This window comes from Podarcis filfolensis (assembly GCF_964270895.1).
Source record: "Podarcis filfolensis genome assembly, chromosome: 3".
Taxonomy (NCBI): Eukaryota; Metazoa; Chordata; class Lepidosauria; order Squamata; family Lacertidae; genus Podarcis; species Podarcis filfolensis.
The window spans coordinates 73,767,942-73,786,401 of record NC_139606.1 but is presented as its reverse complement, the minus strand read 5'-3'; the positions used below and the strand labels follow the sequence as shown (position 1 = coordinate 73,786,401).

Genomic DNA, 18,460 nt, shown 5'->3' with positions numbered 1-18,460 from the left:
GCAGCTAGACTGGTGACTGGGAGCAGACACCAGGACCTCAAGGATCTTCACTGGCTCCCAGTATGTTTCCGAGCACAATTCAAAGTGTTGGTGCTGACCTTTTAAACCAGGCATAGGCAAACTCTGCCCTCCAGATGTTTTGGGACTACAGCTCCCATCATCCCTGACCACCAGTCCTGTTAACTAGGGATGATGTGAGTTGCAGTCCCAAAACATCTGGAGGGCCGAGTTTGCCTATGCCTGTTTTAAACCCTAAACGGCTTTGGCCCAGTATACCTCAAGTAGCATCTCCACCTCCATCGTTCAACCCAGACACTGATGTCCTCCTCCGAGGGTCTTCTGTTGGTTCCCTCATTATGAGAAGCAAAGTTACAGGGAATCAGGCAGAGGGCCTTCTTGGTAGTGGCACCTGCCCTGTGGAACACCCTCCCTTCAGATGTTAAGGAGATAAAGAATTACACAACTTTTAGAAGACATCTGAAGGCAGCCCTGTATCGGGAGGTTATTGTCTGATGTTTTTATTATGTTTTAAAGATATGCTATAAGCCGCCCAGAGTGACTGGGGAAACCCAGCCAGATGTGTGGGGTACAAATATAACAACAACAACCACAACCACAACATCCTGAGACTGACTCTCTCTCCTCCAGGGTGGGGGGTAAGGAAGCTGTGCTTGGTCATGTGCCGTACCCTTGGAGGAAATGAGGATTTCTTCCCACTTCCTGTGTACAGCTATGTGGCAGAAGAATGTAAAGCTCTTTCTTGCTGGAGATTTTCCAGCAAAGGCTGGGCAGCCATCTGTAAGGACTTGGGAATGCTCAATCCATCTGTGCCAACCTGGTGCCTTCTGGAGTTTTTTGGACTACAACTCCCACTAGCCCCATCTTGAGGGCACTACGTTGGCACAGGCTGCTGTAGCTTCCGTGTGGAGAGCCAGTACAGTGCAGTGGTTAGTGTGCTGGAATGAGACCTGGAAGACTAGGGTTCAAATCCCCACCCAGCCATGAAACTCACTGAGTGACCTCAGGTCAGTCGCTGCTTCTCAGCCTGACCTCCCTCACAGGGTTAATTGAGGAGAACCCCGTATGCCACCTGGAGCAACTTGAAGGAAAAAGGTGGGATTAAAAATGCAATAAATGTATAAAATTTTCTACACCAAGAAGTAGGGATGGGGAGTTGGCCTATAAGGCACTTCTTCAGCTTTGGGTGAAGAGTGGCTGGGGAAACCCAGCCAAATGGGCGGGGTATAAATAATAAAATTATTATTATTATTATTTAATTAATTTATTACTTTGTAACTCTCTGTTCCTCGGCATTCATCCTTTGCTTCTTCTCCAAGCGGCCATCCAGAATCTGGACCCGTTTTGTCCCACCAGGAAATCCAACGGGATCATCAAATCGCTGGGTGAAAACAAAGGCAAAAAAACCCAAACACCCAAATTCCTCCCAAGTGTTTAGGAATGGGGAGGAGGTGTGACCATGCCTCATTCCTTTCTCCCTCTCGCTCCTCCCCTTCCCCAGACGAAGAGCTGCCAAATTGGGGGGGGGAGGGGGGATTCTTGTGGTTCAGGATGTGGCTGGATGTGGGCTCGCCTTCCAGGTAGGCGAGCGAGCAAATTGTCCGCTCGGAATGGGGAATTATGTCATTGCCGCGGAGGGACGCCTTCCAAGAGCGTTTCCTCCGCTGGCTGATTGACAGGCCTCGCATGCGAGAGGAGCCTATATAAAGCAGGCGAGCCGAGCGCCGCTTTGAAAGGCAGCCCGGCTAAGAGGCGAAGCGGGTTTTTTGCGCGCACCTCCCCGGCCGAGGACTTGCCCTTACAGGGAGCTGACTTGGCTTCGCGCTCTCGCCACGGGACTTTGGGAACTCGCAGCTTGCTTGGAGTTGCATTGGGGAAGCGGCAGCTCTTAAGAGCATCGCGGGGGACGTGCATGCCAGGTAACGACCCTGGGACCAGTGGGGACAGGTTGGAGCCGGATTGTGGGTGGATGGGTGGGGGTCAACACAGGGACGCCCCCGAGAGACCCAGGCAGCACCACCTCCAAGGACTGAAAGGAGACTTGCTCCCTAGGGTCGTCTTAATAATAAAGAAAATGGGCTGGAGCCAAATCAAGGGGGCGCGATCGTAGGACCTAAAGTCCCGTTGATTTCAAAGGAGATTAAGTGCAAGCATCCTACGTATGCAGTTTTCCAACCTAGAAGGGTGCCTAGGACCGGAGCCTAAGGCTGCAATCCTAACTCCGTTTACCTGGGAGTAAATTCAGCGGGTGGTATGCAACTAAATTTTACTCAGAGTAGGCTCGTTGAAATGAATGGACCTAACTCAAACATGTGAATTTTAGTGCGTCTGTTCTGAGTAAATCGTATGGGAATGTCATTCAATAGAATGGGACGATTAAGATTGCACTAGATCCAATTCTTGTCTTTTCAACCCCTTTATTTGGGCAGTTTCTCCGATTTCCCCCCATTCATTCCCTAATTTTTCCTTCTAAAGAAAGCTTTTTTTGACTTGGGCTCAAAAAGGGAGTAGATCTTTAGGATGAAGAAAGGGCATCTTCCACCACTGGGAAGTTTTCCTGTGCAAGCCCTGTTGTCAGGAATGGCAGCTGGGAACACACACAAAAAAGTCAATGCTCACAGCAGCTTAACAGGACAGGGGCGAATGCAAAGTCTGAGCAATATCTAGTGCATTCTATGGTGCAACCCTAGATAGCTTCCAAAAAAAGTGTTCAAGGCTAAGATGCAGCAACTCCTTTGGGGCACTGTCACGAGGAAGTTCTCATGTACAAACCCCTGTGAGAGTGATGGGAACCACATGAGAACTCTCATTCTTTTCACTGGAGTTTAAGCAGGACAGCAGAGCTTCCTAAGGGAAACCTGGCCTTTGCCACTCTATACAGCATCCTTGTAGACTTTCTGTGTCTAGGGATGGCACTGATTTTCTTATGATAAGGGCATGGGTTGATAAGGTGACTTCAAAGTACGGTGCGATCCTTGTAGCCCGTAGCCTGTACAATCTAACCATAATTAAGCAGAGGAATTAATTATGTTCACAATCCCACTTCTGGAAATATTCACCTTGCACAAAAATACCCAGTTTTGGTGTCTTCTTTGGGAAAGTGCAGCAGATAATGATGCAAGCTGTGGATGGGGGAGATTTACCCAGAAACAAATTCCACCTAGTTCAATGGGACACCTAGTGAATCTACTCTGGATTGCAGCTGCGAATCTATAATTTTGGCTAGGGCAGGTCGTGAGATTTAAGTTTGCATCTCTTCAAGAAGTTTGGGTGTATAGAAATCATCAAGAAATGTATCCAGCAGAGGGCTAGGTCTACTCTCCTGAGTCCATTCAGACACAAGACAGATGTGTAGCCCATCCCTGTGCTTGTTTACTCAGAAGTAAATCCCACTGACTTTTCTAAGAGTTGGGCTGCAGTTCTAATAGTGTTACTCAGATGTAAATGCTGTGGAATACAATGAGGTTTACTCTCAGGTAGCTGGAGATTGGATTGGAGACGCAACATCACTTCATCTTGATGTGACACAATTGGTATAGAGAAGCTGGCTGTCTCTGTCTTTCCAGCAGTAAGAGAGTATGTATGTGTGAATGAGTGTGACTGAGACAGGGAGAGACTGGAATTTGCTATTGTAGCTTAATATATAAGTTAAATTACATGTGAAATGCTGCTGGAAATACCATTATCTTTCAAGAATGTAGCTCTACGGCTTGCCAAAAGTGGATTTAAGAGATGCAATAACTAGTAGACTATCTGAGAGCCCAGACGTCTCATGGAAAACTTTTGAAGACAATTCTGGTTGTATCATATATATTTCCTTGAATTTATTAGGAAGGATATTAAACACTTGAGCCTCCCCCCTCCACCGCACCGTGCATTTAAAGCGTGTGCTTTCACTAATGTTAACATAGTCAAGCCAGGATCAAGCACCTGGGTTCTCACACATATAGAAGCATTGTCAGAAGTAATAAATGTCCTGTTTGCAGTGTATACCAGGATTCATAAAAAATGCCCCATTGATGGGTTGATTTTTAATCTTCGTCTACCACACAACAGTGAAAGTTTTCTGAGTGGTTTGCAAGTTAAAAAATACAACAGTGAAACATAAATATAGAATGGCAATTAATTGATGAAGGACGATTTAGAAATAGGTGACATAAACAATAAAATAGCATCTGACAGAACCAACGTTTGCTTTCAAAATAGTTGCTTCTGTTGTAAGGTTGTGGGAGACATGGGGAAATTTAAAAACAGAGAAAAGTATCAACAATGTGCACATCTTGCTTTTTTCATAGGCATTATGCAGGACAGGAGCTGGCTGTTGTGGCTGACGATCTTGCTAGCTTTGTGGATTTCCTCAGAGGCTCAAGGTAGGTCTTTAAATATCTGTAGCATTGAGGCCAAGTATTTCCAGAGTGGACTAAAGCTCTGGCAATAGCCTGATGCTTAAAAGGAGCTTGGCTTCTGCTCGCTCACTTGGCTTGGTCTTGAGAATAATTGCTCAATTATTTCTTTCCATAGCATGCCTGAAATATGAAACTAGCCTGCATAGATAATATACCTTACTATAAATGACTCAAGGAAAGTGGAGGGATATGTATGTAGATCAAATTGAGGGTTGGCATCAATTGGTCAAATTAATTTGTGGTGTAAGGAGCTCCCCCTTTTAGAGCACCAACTTAGTTGGCTAAAATGTATTTATATTTTGGTTCTCCTTGCTGGAAATTAGGATTCAGCTAGCAAGCTGAAAAACTACTAAAAATGCTTTGTTATTATTGTTTGTTGCATTTATACCCTACTACTCCCTAAGAAAATTCAGAGCAGCTTATATATGGCATCCCTATGGCATTCAGGTTCTCACTTTGGATATTTGCAGACAGTTTGATTTGAAATTTTGTTGGACTGGATCCAGAGAAGAATTCTACGCAGCCAGTGGGGTTTCCTGGCTCCCTTCCAACTACAGTAGGGTTTTCTGCACCCCTCTTGCCCACTCTATTGTATCACCTCTGCCCCCCAAAATCAATATTGAGAGTTGAGGCACATGATGGGGTCTGGGAGTCTGCAGCAACACATAGAAATTAGGAGAATTTGTTGGGGCAGTCATGCACAAGTAGAAATGTATATTTCAACTTGAGCAAGGCATCTCTGGATCTAAGCCATTCAGTTTCATGAAGGATATTTTCGACACATTTTCCAAGAAGCAGTACCAAGTAGATGGAGTCCCTGAATTTGGTGTTTTGTGCCAAATGAACAACCATTATTCACATGCCATTAGGAAGAAGTAATAGGCAAAGACACATAAGAGCCACCATTTTCAGATTGCCAGCATCTCAATTGGATAGGGGCTTCAATGGTAGGACTCGTAAGATTGCCTATATGTGGTCCCTGGTTCAATCTCAGATAGCAGGGCTAGGAGAGAATCTTCTACAAGTCCCTTAAGAGGACTGTCAGGCTAGGTGGACTGCCAAGTTTGATTGCTCCCTCATCTGCATGGACTGCTACTACTGTTTCTCTATAATGTTTGATGGTTCCCTGAACATGCACCCACCCTAAGCATCAGATCATTTTCTTCATCATTTAAGTCATTGGAAGTGTGTTGGATTTTGATCAGGGAGACTTGAGTGTCCATTTCCCTTTAGCTGGCTGGCCTTGAACAAATTAACTTAAGTTTACTCCATCTGTGAAAATTGGAGTATCTGTGACCTGCCTCATAAAGTGAGGGTGAATGAGATAACCCCATGCCTTACATTTCTTTGTTAATCATGTTCCTTCATGTTGTTGCCTTTGCAGATGATGGCCAAGAGGACGAGTCCACTTTTGACTTGCTGCAAATAAGCAACATAAACAGGAAGACAATTGGAGCAAAAGTATTTCGGGGCAACAATTCCAGCCTCCCAGCATACCGCTTCATCCGGTTTGATCACATACCTCCGGTTAACTCGGAGAAATTAAAGCAGATTATTAAACTGATCCAGCGAAACGAGGGCTTCCTTCTTGTAGCCACCTTCAGGCAGGACAGGCTGGCCAGGGGCACCCTCTTGGCACTGGAAGGCCCTGGCACCGCTCAGCGCCAGTTTGAGATTGTTTCCAATGGCCGAGAAAATTCACTCGAACTTTCCTATTGGGTAGATGGCTTCCGGAAGAAGTATCTTTTGGAAGACGTGGACCTAGCCGATTCACTATGGAAGAACATCACAGTACAAGTAGCTGGGGAAAACTACAGTCTCTATGTTGGTTGCGACCTCATTGACAGTGTGAGCCTGGAGGAGCCTTTCTATGAAAACCTGAAAGCAGAGAAAAGTAGAATGTATGTGACAAAAGGATCTGCCAGAGAAACTCACTTTCGGGTAGGTAACCTACAACACCCGTGAGGTCAATGACATGCAGTTCAATCCCTGTGCATATCTACTCAGGGGTTGTAATGAATTCAGCGAGGCTTCCTCCGAGGTTGGTGTGAATAAGACTGCAGCCTTATAATGAGATCCTGACAGAAGGCAGCCCAAATAGTAGCCCCACTGAGACTTTTGTCTTGGACTGTGCAATGGGAAGGGTGGCAAATTTGCGCAGCAGAGGGATAAATCTGTGGGCAAGGGAAGAATGTGGTGAAATGGTGACTGCTCTGCCTCAGACAGAAGAATGTCTTGTGCTGGTCCTGGATCCTGTTTAGTTTGCCTTATGTATGCTTAACAATGTAAACTCTTAGGCCAGAATTAGAGGGGATTCAATTGGCACTTTTGGAGAACCAGCTTCTCCCTTGACTCTGGTGCAATGACAGTGCTGTTCTCTTTCTGACAACTCTTCACACATACTTAGTCTAATTGTAAAGGGATGCAGGAATATTTGCCCCAAGTGAGGAAGGGGTATCTCTGTTTGATTCATCTTCACTCTGTGCCAAGGTCACAGAAGTGAAAATGGAGATGTTTTCCATAAAGGTGGGTGAGCACTATGCAACAAGTCTCTTCAGCTGTTTGTCCAGAAGCCACTCCAAGATGGGAGAAGGAGCTGTCTAAAACCCTGACACTTTTTGGCCCACTTGCTATATCCAAACCTCTGAATGTCCACCAAGAGTTGTAGATTGGCAGCATGGAGGCCATATAGGCTTCAGTCCTCTACACACTTACCAGGGAGTAAGGTCCATTAAAGTCAGTGAGGCTCGCTCCTGAGGAGAAGTGTATAGAATTGCATTGGCAGCTTCTGTTAAGATTTGCTGCTCTAACATCTACACCACACTGGCTGTCATGTCTGGGGTAGGATGGGGGAATGCCTCAATAATATCAGCCACACATTTTGTTAGCTACACTTGTGAGGAGAGGAGGGAGACACGGGGTTGCTGTTTTTGGCAGGAAACCATTGTTCTGCACTGCATCTTGTTCTGGCCTCAATGGCAAATGTCATGGTCAGGTAAAAATAAACCTGACCATGGCCACTCTATCTTTTGGCTATTAGAATGCTACCTTTGCTTTTTGTTCAACTGGATGATTCCTCAGAGCATGAGCCAAGAGCTCCACTTTCTGATGGCTAAAGAATTAACTTAACCACATGCAGTAGGGGCATGTTCGTTGGGATGGCAAGGTGGAACCAATGACAGATGGAGCCAGCAAATTCTGGTTGTGTTCCTCTCTTTTGCTTTTCCCTGATGAAATTTTCCAAGGCCAACACTGAGGGGCAGTGGGAGGAGGCTGACAGGCAGTGTCATCCCATGGCCTGGATGTAAGGAAGGAAGCAAACAGGTGGGGGCTGGCTGAAGACAGACTGAAGCTGGTGGGGCAGTGGCTACTTTGTCCTAACATGCCAACCTCCACTGCTCACCTGAATTAACCAGAGTTCAGGTGGATGGTTTGGAGTGCTTTTACTGAAGCTCACTGGCTGATGCTCATTGGCTGCTGAACACTGGGATTTGGTTTGCATGTGACACTAAGCCAATCCATGTGGGTTCCCACAGCAAAAGTCATGACTGTTGCACTCTTCCAGTTCTGCCGCTGCCTTGTTACTCAGGACTAAGTCAAAGTTTGGCATAACATTGCATTCAGATCTGGGCTCATGGTTTGTCTCACATCAGGCAAATCATGAGTTGTAAACAAGGTTTGTTCTTCGTTTATTGCCTTTGGTTTGACTGGAGCAGAGGTGTCATCATCTTAAGAGGATTGAGGAGGCCCGTGTCTGATGTTTTTCAATTTTTTTATGTGTTGTAAGCTGCCCAGAGTGGCTGGGGAAACTGACAATTAGAACTTATGGCAATGCTGAAGAGAGCTGGTGGAATATTTTATCCCATGCTGAGAAATTACTGCCCTGAGCCAACATATTAGCTACAAACAATAGTATTTATTCTAGCAATTTGGATATGTGGTCACTGTGCCCCTGTGCAGGGATGGAGGACCTATTCGGATTGTCTGTGCTTGAAGACTGGTGGAATCTGATGGAATCCTGAATGCTCTGGGGGATTGTGTCATCGAGTACTGTCCAGCAGAGCTTTTCTGGGTGGTGGAACTTTTGGAGCCCTTGTAAACCTACCTTGAAAAGCTGCAAAGCACTTTGAGGGCAAAGTCACACACATTTGGTCTGACCTTGACACCACTGTTAATGCAAGATGCTGGAGGCATCTAGAGCACTGTCTTGGCTGGTTTGAGACATGGGAACATGGATAAGGAATTTGAGTCTTTGGCCAATACATCCCCTTTCCAAAGACCCTCATTGGACCCTAAAGACACAACTGTCAATTAGGAGCAACTATCCTGGTTTTGGACAAGTTGCTGGAGAGGGTGGAGGCTGAGCAACTGCAGGCGTGCTTGGAGGAAGCCACTTATCTTGACCCAATTCCATTATGCTTCAGGCTTTGTTTTAGCAGTGAAGTAGCTTTTGGCCATCTTGATTGACAAGGGGAGTACAACCATATTGATGCTCCTCAAATCTCACAATGGCTTGTGACCATAGTCTCCTCCTGAACTGACACTGTGAGTTGGGAGTAGGAGGTAGGGTTTTTCAGTGGTTTCTCTGGTTTCAGATATTACTATTAGCATTAGGGATCTATAGGAAACTTTTCAAAGCAGTCATTAGAAGATTTGAGGGAAAGTGTCATCACTATGCAGATGACAGATTTCTCCTTGACATTGGCCTCAGATGAAGCTGTGAAGATGCTTGACCACTGTCTGAAGGCAGCAGTAGGTTGGATGAGGGCCAACAAACTAAAGCTGAATTCTGACAAGACAGAAAGGTCCCAGGTTCAGGAATTAGGAAGGTGGCCTGTTCTGTAGGGGGTTGCATTCACTCTGAAGGACCAGGTGCAAAGTCTGAAGGAACTATTGGATTCAAATCTGAAACTTGAGTTCCAGGTGATCACAGTGACAAGGAGTGCTTTTTTCCAGCTATGACTACTTCACCAGCTATGGCTCTTCCTGCACAGGGATTTCCTGGTCACAGGGACCCATGCTCTAGTAACCTCCTGTTTAGATTCCTGTAATTCACTGTATGTGGGGCTGCCCTTGAAGATGTTCCAAATACTCAAACTAGTTGAAAACGCTGCAGCCAGATTTTTGAGGTGTCTGTGTGAGTTCATGATACAGTTGTCTTTAAACACTTGCACTGGTTGCTGATTAGACACTGGGCCAAATTCATGGTTTTATACTTGATGTAAAAATCCCTAACTGACTTTGGACCCATCTACCTGAAAAAATGCAAGGTTTAAGGTTGTCTCTGGCAGTCCTGTTAGCAGAATTATATTTAAGGGAGGCTCATAGTTTGCAAGAGGGTCTTTTCAGCAAAGGCACCCTGACTTTGGAATACCCCCCCCCTCACGACGTGTGGCTGGCACCATGGTTTTCATTGCCAGCTAGAATCCTTTTTCTTCTGCCAGGCCTGTGGGTAATGTGACATCTGACCTGTTTTGTTTTTGTTTTTTTTAAAATGATATTTATTCAAAATTTCATCAATACATAAACACGAAAAAAGAAACAAGAAAAACAGAAAAATACAGCAAAAAATAAAACAAAAAGAAAAAACCAAAAAAGAAAGAAGAAAAATACAAATCTCAGATTACAACTTTTCATTTGCTTATTTCTTGAACCTCCTCACACCTCCCTTTTTGTATTCTAGTTTAATTCGTTATTCCAGCAAATTCTTCCCATGTGTCTCAATTTTAATTTAAATGATTAATCTTCACAATCTATCTTATTTATTAATTCAACATAACCTTTCCATCTTTTAATATAATCTGTTATTCAATTTACCTTAATCTCTTTAACCTTATCTTATCTTAAAAGTCTTAAAATTTCAAAGTTTACATCATATTCATACATATCTCCTTAAATCATTTCTGCTAAAGCCAATTTAGTTCCTTTCCAGCATATTCCCTGATATTTCATTAATGTTGCACTAATTCCAAAATTAACAAAAGAATTTCCCTTAATATCTCTAATTTTTATCCAACGTCCCTTCTTCCTGGTTTCAGGTCATGTCAGTCCTTTCTGTCCATTACATCCAGTCCATCAATCTGGTGTTCTTATGTCCGAGGCCCTTAAATCTCTTCTAGGCCCCTTCTGCAAATTTTCTTGTTCTTGTTTGTGCTTACGCACTTCTTTGTCTGTTGTTGGTTTCTTGGGGAGTGGGTCTCTGGAGGGTTCCATCCGGTAATAATTTCCATTTTCCTTCATCAGACTGGCCCCTTCCCCCCAATCCCACTCCCCGTCGTCATCTTTGTAATCCAAAAAATATTTATCCAAAAGATAGTTGTTCACCTGTTTCATAGTCCCACTAGAGTTAAAAGCTTCCTTGACTTCAAACACTTCCCAGCACTCTCCAAGTTCAATCTTCCAACGCAGTGGCTTTTGTTCCTGCAGGACTTTGGATCTCTCCATTTGTGTTGTTTGAGGAGTAATCACTGCCTCTTCCTTCTTCATCTGCCCTTGGACTTGCCTTGTCAAACCAGATTCCTGAATTGGTCGCTGTATAACTTCTTTATCCTTATTCCTTGTTAAATCATATTCACTGGCCACAGCACTCATCAAGTCCAATTTTTCATGCATCAAGTTCATTTTCTCATGCAGCTGCTCCAGCAAAGCATTTGTCATGCCAAGGGCAGACACCAAACCTTCCTTCCAACACATTTCTGTTCAAGGTCAAACGGCTGGTCCCACGATCCAAATCTCGCAGCTGTAGAGTCTCCAAGTAAGCTGCAACAACAAACTGACAGGCTCTCTACAATTTCTATTTGTATCCATTTTTAAAATGTATCCAACAAGGGAGATTACTTTCGATTTCAAATCCTTTCGATTTTCAGATACTTTGTTTCTTTAAAATGCAGAAATGCAGAAAGTAGCGTTGAAGTTAATTTGTTTCTCTCTCTTTTTTTAACTATCTGTCAAAGCACTCCACTTTCAATCAATGGACGTCTCAAACAATTTCTGTCCCGACACCCCGTCCCCAGGTTTGGGACGATGGAAACTTAAATTCCTTTACTCTCCTCCTGCAGGATTAAACAGTCAAATTCCCCCCCCTTTTCTCCTGCTTCCAAGGGGGTTTCATTGGTTGTGGATGCAGGAAATTTCCAACTTTAAAGCAGTTTTCCAGGCTATTAGGTTGTAAGGTCTTTGCTTCAGTCTATATACAAAAAGCGGAAGGCGGACTTCCTGTTTAAACCTTCCCGCTTCGTGCCTAATTCATAAATTTTGCAAATTTCTTAATCCAATTCTCCGTTTTTACTCACGGGTACTTGATTTAGAGTCCAAATGTCATCAGGAAAAAGTCAGCGCTCTCCAGCGATGGCTGCGCGGCTTCCCTCCATGGAAATAGCGATCGGTTCGCAGCACCGCGCTGCTCACCCCACTTCACTCCGGAGCCCCAAAAAGGGGTTTCCTCGTGAGTAGGGGAGGCGCTCTTGGTGCTCTGCCGAACCCCACGTTCCCAGGCTTCTCCGCCTGGGATTTCTAGCGGGCCCCCACCTTCGCCGCGGCGGGAAGACCCAATTTCCACAGAGCCCGTTCCTCCAATCGGAGGAACTCCGCCATTCGTCGTTGGAGCTGACCCGGAAGAAGAAACCTGACCTGTTTTGATGACAGCTTTTGATTGGTTGTTATGCAGGACTTTTTTTTTGCTTCATTTCTCTGTTTAATTATGTGGTGATCAGCCCTGGGGTCTGCTGAAGAAGGGTGGAATATATGGTATTTAAATGAATAAAACAAACAAACAATTTATGCATGATTAAATTCAGTCAAGGTTGAAGAAGTTCTGAAGGAGGCGGGAAGTAGACTAATGATCTGCTGTTACCTTAAATGATACAAACATTTTGTGTGTGTGTGTCTTCTTTGCAGGGTCTCCTCCAAAATATTCATTTAGTTTTTGGAACATCAATAGAGGATGTCTTGCGCAGCAAAGGATGCCTGAGGAGCCAGTCTGGTAAGAAGAAGAAAAAGTGCCATTCTTATTGCTCACAGTAATTTGAGGGAGTGGCCACACATACCATCAGTTTCTATTGGCTCCTTCCGATAATATGCAGAATGAAGAAACCAATTAAAATCTGTACTAACAGAGAGTTCTGCAAAGGCTCAGTTTCATGCTGCTGTCAGATGAGCTTCACCAACCAATCACGTCTACAGATGACCTCTGTGATGGAGCTTAGAATGGGTTTAGGCCAGGCATCCCCAAACTCGGCCCTCCAGATGTTTTGGGACTACAATTCCCATCATCCCTGACCACTGGTCCTGTTAGCTAGGAATGATGGGAGTTGTAGTCCCCAAACATCTGGAGGGCCGAGTTTGGGGATGCCTGGTTTAGGCTGTCTCTAAGGTACAATGGACCTAAATTGTTCAGGGCTTTGTATCTCCTTTGTACTATAAAGAATGATATTGCCAGGTGACTCTTTTGTATGAATGCTGATCTTTAAAGAAGCATCATTTATCCTTGACACACATATACAAGAGAGGATTTTAGGTCCAAACATCTCCCCAGACATATTATTTATTACTTATTTTAAAAGGCTAAAGCTTCCCCCCTTTTTTGCCTCTCTCTTAAGACACAAAGCCTGAGACAAGTGAACGTCAACATTTGTGATCAAATGTGAAGTATTTGGTGAGCTGCATTGAAAGGCCGGATTCTACTTTTCAATATGAATAAATAAAATTGCTCATTAGTAGTAGCATTTCCACTTGGAACCATTTTGACTTTCAGAGTAAATCGTGTTTACTACCAGGGGGAAAAAAACAGAAAGTGGAAAGATGCAAGACTCCCGTCATAGGCTGGTCCCAGATGTTGCCTTTCACTTCCACAGGCTGTCTGCCCTTACTGCTTCTGCCATAGCTTGTGCCAACAAAGCTACTGCACTGACTTTAGTAATCTTAAAAACATTCAGTTCAAAATCTGAAATTAATGATCTCAAAAGTGTCACATGTGGGACTTACATAAATTTTCATGGCAAGAATACGTCTTTTCATTGAGTCAAGATGACACTCAAACAAGTGGCATTTCATGATAAATTACTTTATTGTGCTGTGTTGCATTTTTAGAGTTTCCGGTCTACAGCTAAGATATTTAAAGTTCTTAGCTCTGGAAACAATTCATTATAAACTTTTGGAAAATGTTTACTTAACTGTTGTCACCATGTTTAGATTGATTAGCTCCATTAGCTGCAATTAATCATTTCCCTCCCCAAAGTTTTTTGTTGATTCTTTAGCTGTATTTCTATGTCTTTGTTTATTTTCAGATCTAATATGCAGTTCTGCCCTTTATAATATTATTTGCTGTCCTGGAATCATTCCTGATTTACATTAATACATCAAGTCAGATCATGACCTTCTTTGATTATTTTTGTTACCGTGCCATTGATAGTACAAGCAAAGAAATAGAGTGACAGATTTATGAGCAAGTTTTAAGGGCCACCCTCGAGTGGGCTCCTCCCTTTGTTGTAATACTGAAAAATAGAATGACTTTGGCATGGTTTGCATGACATGGTAAGCCAAACTATGGCTTATTGAGGCCACGTGGATGTGTAGGCTCCTCAAGAGAAGCTCTCAGCTGCTTTGCTCCTTCCTGGTCTTTTTTGTTCCTCATCCCACACTGTGATGAACTAAGCCGTGGTATGGCATCCTGTGTTGTCTGAACCAGGACTTGTGGTTAAGCTCTCTCCTAACTAAGTCCAAGGTATCGTCAAGGTTTATTCTTAGCTGCAGCTCATGGGTCGCAAGGAGAGAGCTAAACTATGCGCCTGGGTTTGCCCAACATGCTAAGCCAAACCTTGTTTTAGCTCAGCAAAGTGAAGGGGTAAAAAAGACCAGGGATCAGCAAGGTAGCTATGAGCTCTTCTCTGGGAGACCACACGTTTGTGTGGTCCTGGTAATCCATACTGCGAACGAGGCCTTTATAATGCAATGCCGTTTGGTAAATAAGTTTGTATTCTGTTCACCACCACTAAACATATGGCTGCTTTAGTATTTCTTGAGGGTACCTAAGGAACATTAGTTTTAGTGAAAATATGTGAGGTATGATGCGCAGATCAAGCCTACATGCTTACTCAGAAGTAGGTCCCAGTGGGTGGAAGCCAATATAGTGCTAAGTCTCTCCTTCCATCAGGGCAAAGATTTCTCCTTGAAAAGTGGAATGTTTCTTGCTTTCCTCCCCGTTTCCCCCTAAATCTGTTCTAGGGGTTCCCCTCTGGAGCAGATTTGGGGAAAGCATGGGGTGCAGTGGGGGGAGGAGAATGCAGAAAGTCCTGTTACACAGTGCATGGAGATCCTTGCACTGCTGGGACACAGCAGTTATATACCACACACCAATTTCAGTAGGATGTCCTCCCTGGTACATATGCATAGCATCTACCTGACATCATAGAATGGGGATGGCCATGCTTGCCTGTGGCCTATGAAGTATTCAATGCCCTCAACCTGATGAGTGGTAGGAGCGCAGCTTGCTCCAATAGCATAGCAGGGGTGACTTGCCAGATGTGGTTGGACTCCAGCTCCCATTATCTCAGATCATTGGCCATGTTGCCTGGAGCTGATGGGAGTTGGAGTCCAGCAACACCTGGAAGTCCAGCAACATCTGGAGGTCCACAAGTTCCTGATCCCTGATTTTATTTCTGCTTGTGATTTAGTATATAGTATGCTGTACCTGATGATGTGCACTCCATTTACAGCCGAATTGTGCCAATTTTATTGTAGGGTCTCTCCACTCCTGAGGGGGTTAGTTTGTGCAGCAGAATAAACTTTCAGCCCCCCAACTGCTCTCTGCAGTGGCTCCCAAGAATGTGGGAAATGACCACCTCAACAATAAAAGATAAGCTCCTATAAGTCATACTGAAAGTTGCCCCAAATCATAATGATGTAAAGGTATCAGAGTATCGTCTTCCATATCTACAATGAGATGCATGTCATCTGAATTTGCACTATTTTTAAATATGTGGCTGAGACTCCAAGAGGATGACAGTAAGACAGCTCCGTGCGTGCAAAGGAAATGCTTGCTACTCTTTCCCCATTCAGTGATCTGGTTTTGGCCAAGAAACATAACAACTAGGGGAGGAAGCGTCCCTGAGTTTACAGTCTGGTTATGTTGTCAGTACATGCTCTTTTGGCATAAGCACTGTGCCAGCAGCAAGTATGCTTTGACTGGCGTATATTGCTGCCTGCAAAAGCATCTGCTGCAAATGCGTCTGCTTAGAAAAAGCTATGCTGCTTGTGCTTCTTCATTCCCTTCAGACACACATTTAAAATAAATTCTGCTGGGTAGGGCTATGCTGAACCTTTACTTCCTTGATTTTGGAAGCCAGAAAGTAGTGCTCGGAGAGAATAACATTCCCTGAAAAAAGAACCTTGCAAGGAAAAGCCTATGCACATTTACTCAGAATTAAGTTGCACTTTGTTTAATGGTCCTTACTCCCAACTAAAGGTGCATAGGGTTGCAGTCTTAATTCATCCTTTTTCGTGGCTTCTTGCCACTGCTTATATCTATAGCTATTGCTTTCAATTAATCAAGCCAAAATGTTCATCTTATCAGCACTGTGTTCTTATAATTCTTTGGGACTAAAATGTCAACAAGCATTCAACCCATTCTTGTCCCCCTGCCAAAGTGATCATGAAACCTTGGGAACATGTGATACTACATCAGCATCATCAGCATCACCAACATATTTGTATACCTCCCTTTATCTGTAGATCTCAGGGTGGTTCACAACATAAAATTACAATATAAAAACCACAAAATACATAATAAAAATCAGAACAAAAGCAAACCAATAATCCCCCTTCCCACAACACATTTAAAAGGGCATCAGATGTCAATCAGCCATACTTAAGCTTTTAAGTGGATAGTATTTAACATTGCATATGTTCAATTGCCCTGTCCTGTGTTCCTAAAAGACTTTTCCATTGCCTCTAAACCTGTAGACCTCTTTGAGAGCTGGAATCTAAACAGTGAAAAGGAATGACTATAATTGGAAGGGGCCGACATCCAATCCTTCTGTTATACCCTTGAGTATAATTTGGCATCAAACTTGTTCCAAGAGAGATACAGTTACAATCCACCTTTAGTACCAATGTATAATTTGAGCCAAAAGTTGTAATCAGGGGAAAGCTGTTGCATATACGTAATGGGTTTTATTTTACTTCCTCCCTTCCAGCTGAAGTGAACACAATCAACGAGAGCACTGAGATCCTTCACCTTCCTTCTGTCATGACAGAGTATGTTGGTGAAAACACAGAGAAAAAGGCAGAATTCTGTGATCGCTCTTGTGAAGAGCTAGGGTCTATGTTTACGGAACTCACTGGACTGCGTATTGTTGTCAACAGCTTAACAGAAAAGTTAGAAAAAGTGGTAGGTATCACCAGTGTGTTCTGCTCTAGATGTCTGGTCATTCATTTGCAGCGATTGCTCCTCAAGATTAGCAGCAACAAATGAACAGTCAAGTTACTGGCACTATAATAAACCCTTTGTTTGGGTATCTACCAGACATTGATAAAGAGAACACTTATACATGTTGGAAACATACCAAAATATTGTATGAAAATTGTCTGAGAATAGTGGGATGGTGTATTAGTTCTGATGTCACCTCAGGAGCTTCCCATGTTATAGGAGGACACACCAGGTAGAAAATTCTGAGCGCTGTGAAAGGGTGGAGTGGCTTCTGTTCTAGGTTCCAGCCATCCAGCCATGCCCTTCTCGAGGACGTTCCATTCCATTCTCTCTCCCTCAGCTTTCCATTTTCCCCCCACCCATCAATCAGCTAGCAATCTTCAGCCAGTTAGCCTGCTGGGGCTTTGAGTGTGTTTGTGTGCTGCCCAACACACAAGTTGAAAGACATTGCAAGGTGTTATATGTGGGTACCAATGTACACAGGAAGATCTCAGCCATGCAAGGAGGGAGACCTTCATTGGGCAGGGTCCCTGCTCACGAGAAGGAGCTCTACCAGCTTACATCTGTAGGTGGGGAGAACTTCTGTCATCTGTTTAACAAGCAGACATCTGTAGAGTATGGCAATGATGGGATAGACTGCTGGGCTCCACAACTGGCTTCCACATGTTTTTTCAGCACATGGAATGATTCGTGTGAACCACATTAAGGACAGCCTTGATGCTGCTAAGACAATACTTTGTCGTGGGAGACAGCTGGATGATATATTTTTTTTCAGTTGCCAGAGAAAGGATGAACACACAGGCCCCAGGGTTTTGGGGGGTGGAGAGAGAGGGTGACAAATGAGAGGACTAGATTTGCCTCTGTGCTCAAATGGTGTGGTTAGGTTAGTGCCAGGTGATTTGGCACCGTCCAGATACCTGTGTGACACTGGCAAAACTGCCCTCTTCACCACATGCGGAGTACTGTTGCACTTGCTGGTGCAAATATTGCATTCCAGCAACTGCATTTAGGAGTCTGATTACTGGGACGCAGGGACTTGCCGGTAGTAGCTGTGCCTTCTGGGACAATGTCACAGGGGCAGATGAGGGAAGTGACCCCCTACCCAGTCCTATGCCTACCCATCTCCTGGAAAACCATAGTCCCTGGAAAGGCTCTTGGTGGCTAATCCTTAAAGTATTTGTGTGTTGCACATACTACCACTGCCAGGGGTGGCATGTCCCATTTTGCCCCTTGAGGTGACATGGAACGTGCCTGCTGCACTGCGCCACTGCCACTGGCAGAGAAGTAGCACTGACATCAGCGTCAGTATCCAGCGAGATCTCACGAGAGCTCACTGAAATCACCAAATCTCTTGTGCTCTGTGAGATCTCGCAAGCTTTTGGCGAGATTTCACAGCAAATCAGCACTGATGCTGCACGCCACTTCTCTGCCAGTGGTAGAAGTGGTGGGGCAGGTGGGGTGCCTTCAGGGGCTCCCACCTTCTGAGGTGGCTGCTTCACCCCACCTCATGAAGTCATCAGGCCAGCCCTGATCATTGCACGGTGTTAATGCATATGCAGGCACCTTGATAAATCATATAGAAAATACATGAATGTGCCTTGTTTGTCATTGC

At 44.2% G+C, this 18,460-nt stretch overlaps 1 protein-coding gene across 1 annotated transcript in view; it reads left to right on the top strand.

Annotated features, from left to right (window-relative positions):
• Positions 1 to 1,552: 1,552 nt before the first annotated feature.
• THBS2 (thrombospondin 2) overlaps positions 1,553 to 18,460 on the top strand; it is a 47,702-nt gene continuing 30,794 nt past the window's right edge. The window contains exons 1-5 of the mRNA XM_083606004.1: positions 1,553 to 1,937; positions 4,314 to 4,388; positions 5,809 to 6,365; positions 12,321 to 12,405; positions 16,616 to 16,809. Coding sequence (XP_083462130.1) covers positions 1,931 to 1,937; positions 4,314 to 4,388; positions 5,809 to 6,365; positions 12,321 to 12,405; positions 16,616 to 16,809 — 918 coding nt within the window. The 5' untranslated portion in view covers positions 1,553 to 1,930. The remainder of the gene's footprint in view (positions 1,938 to 4,313; positions 4,389 to 5,808; positions 6,366 to 12,320; positions 12,406 to 16,615; positions 16,810 to 18,460) is intronic.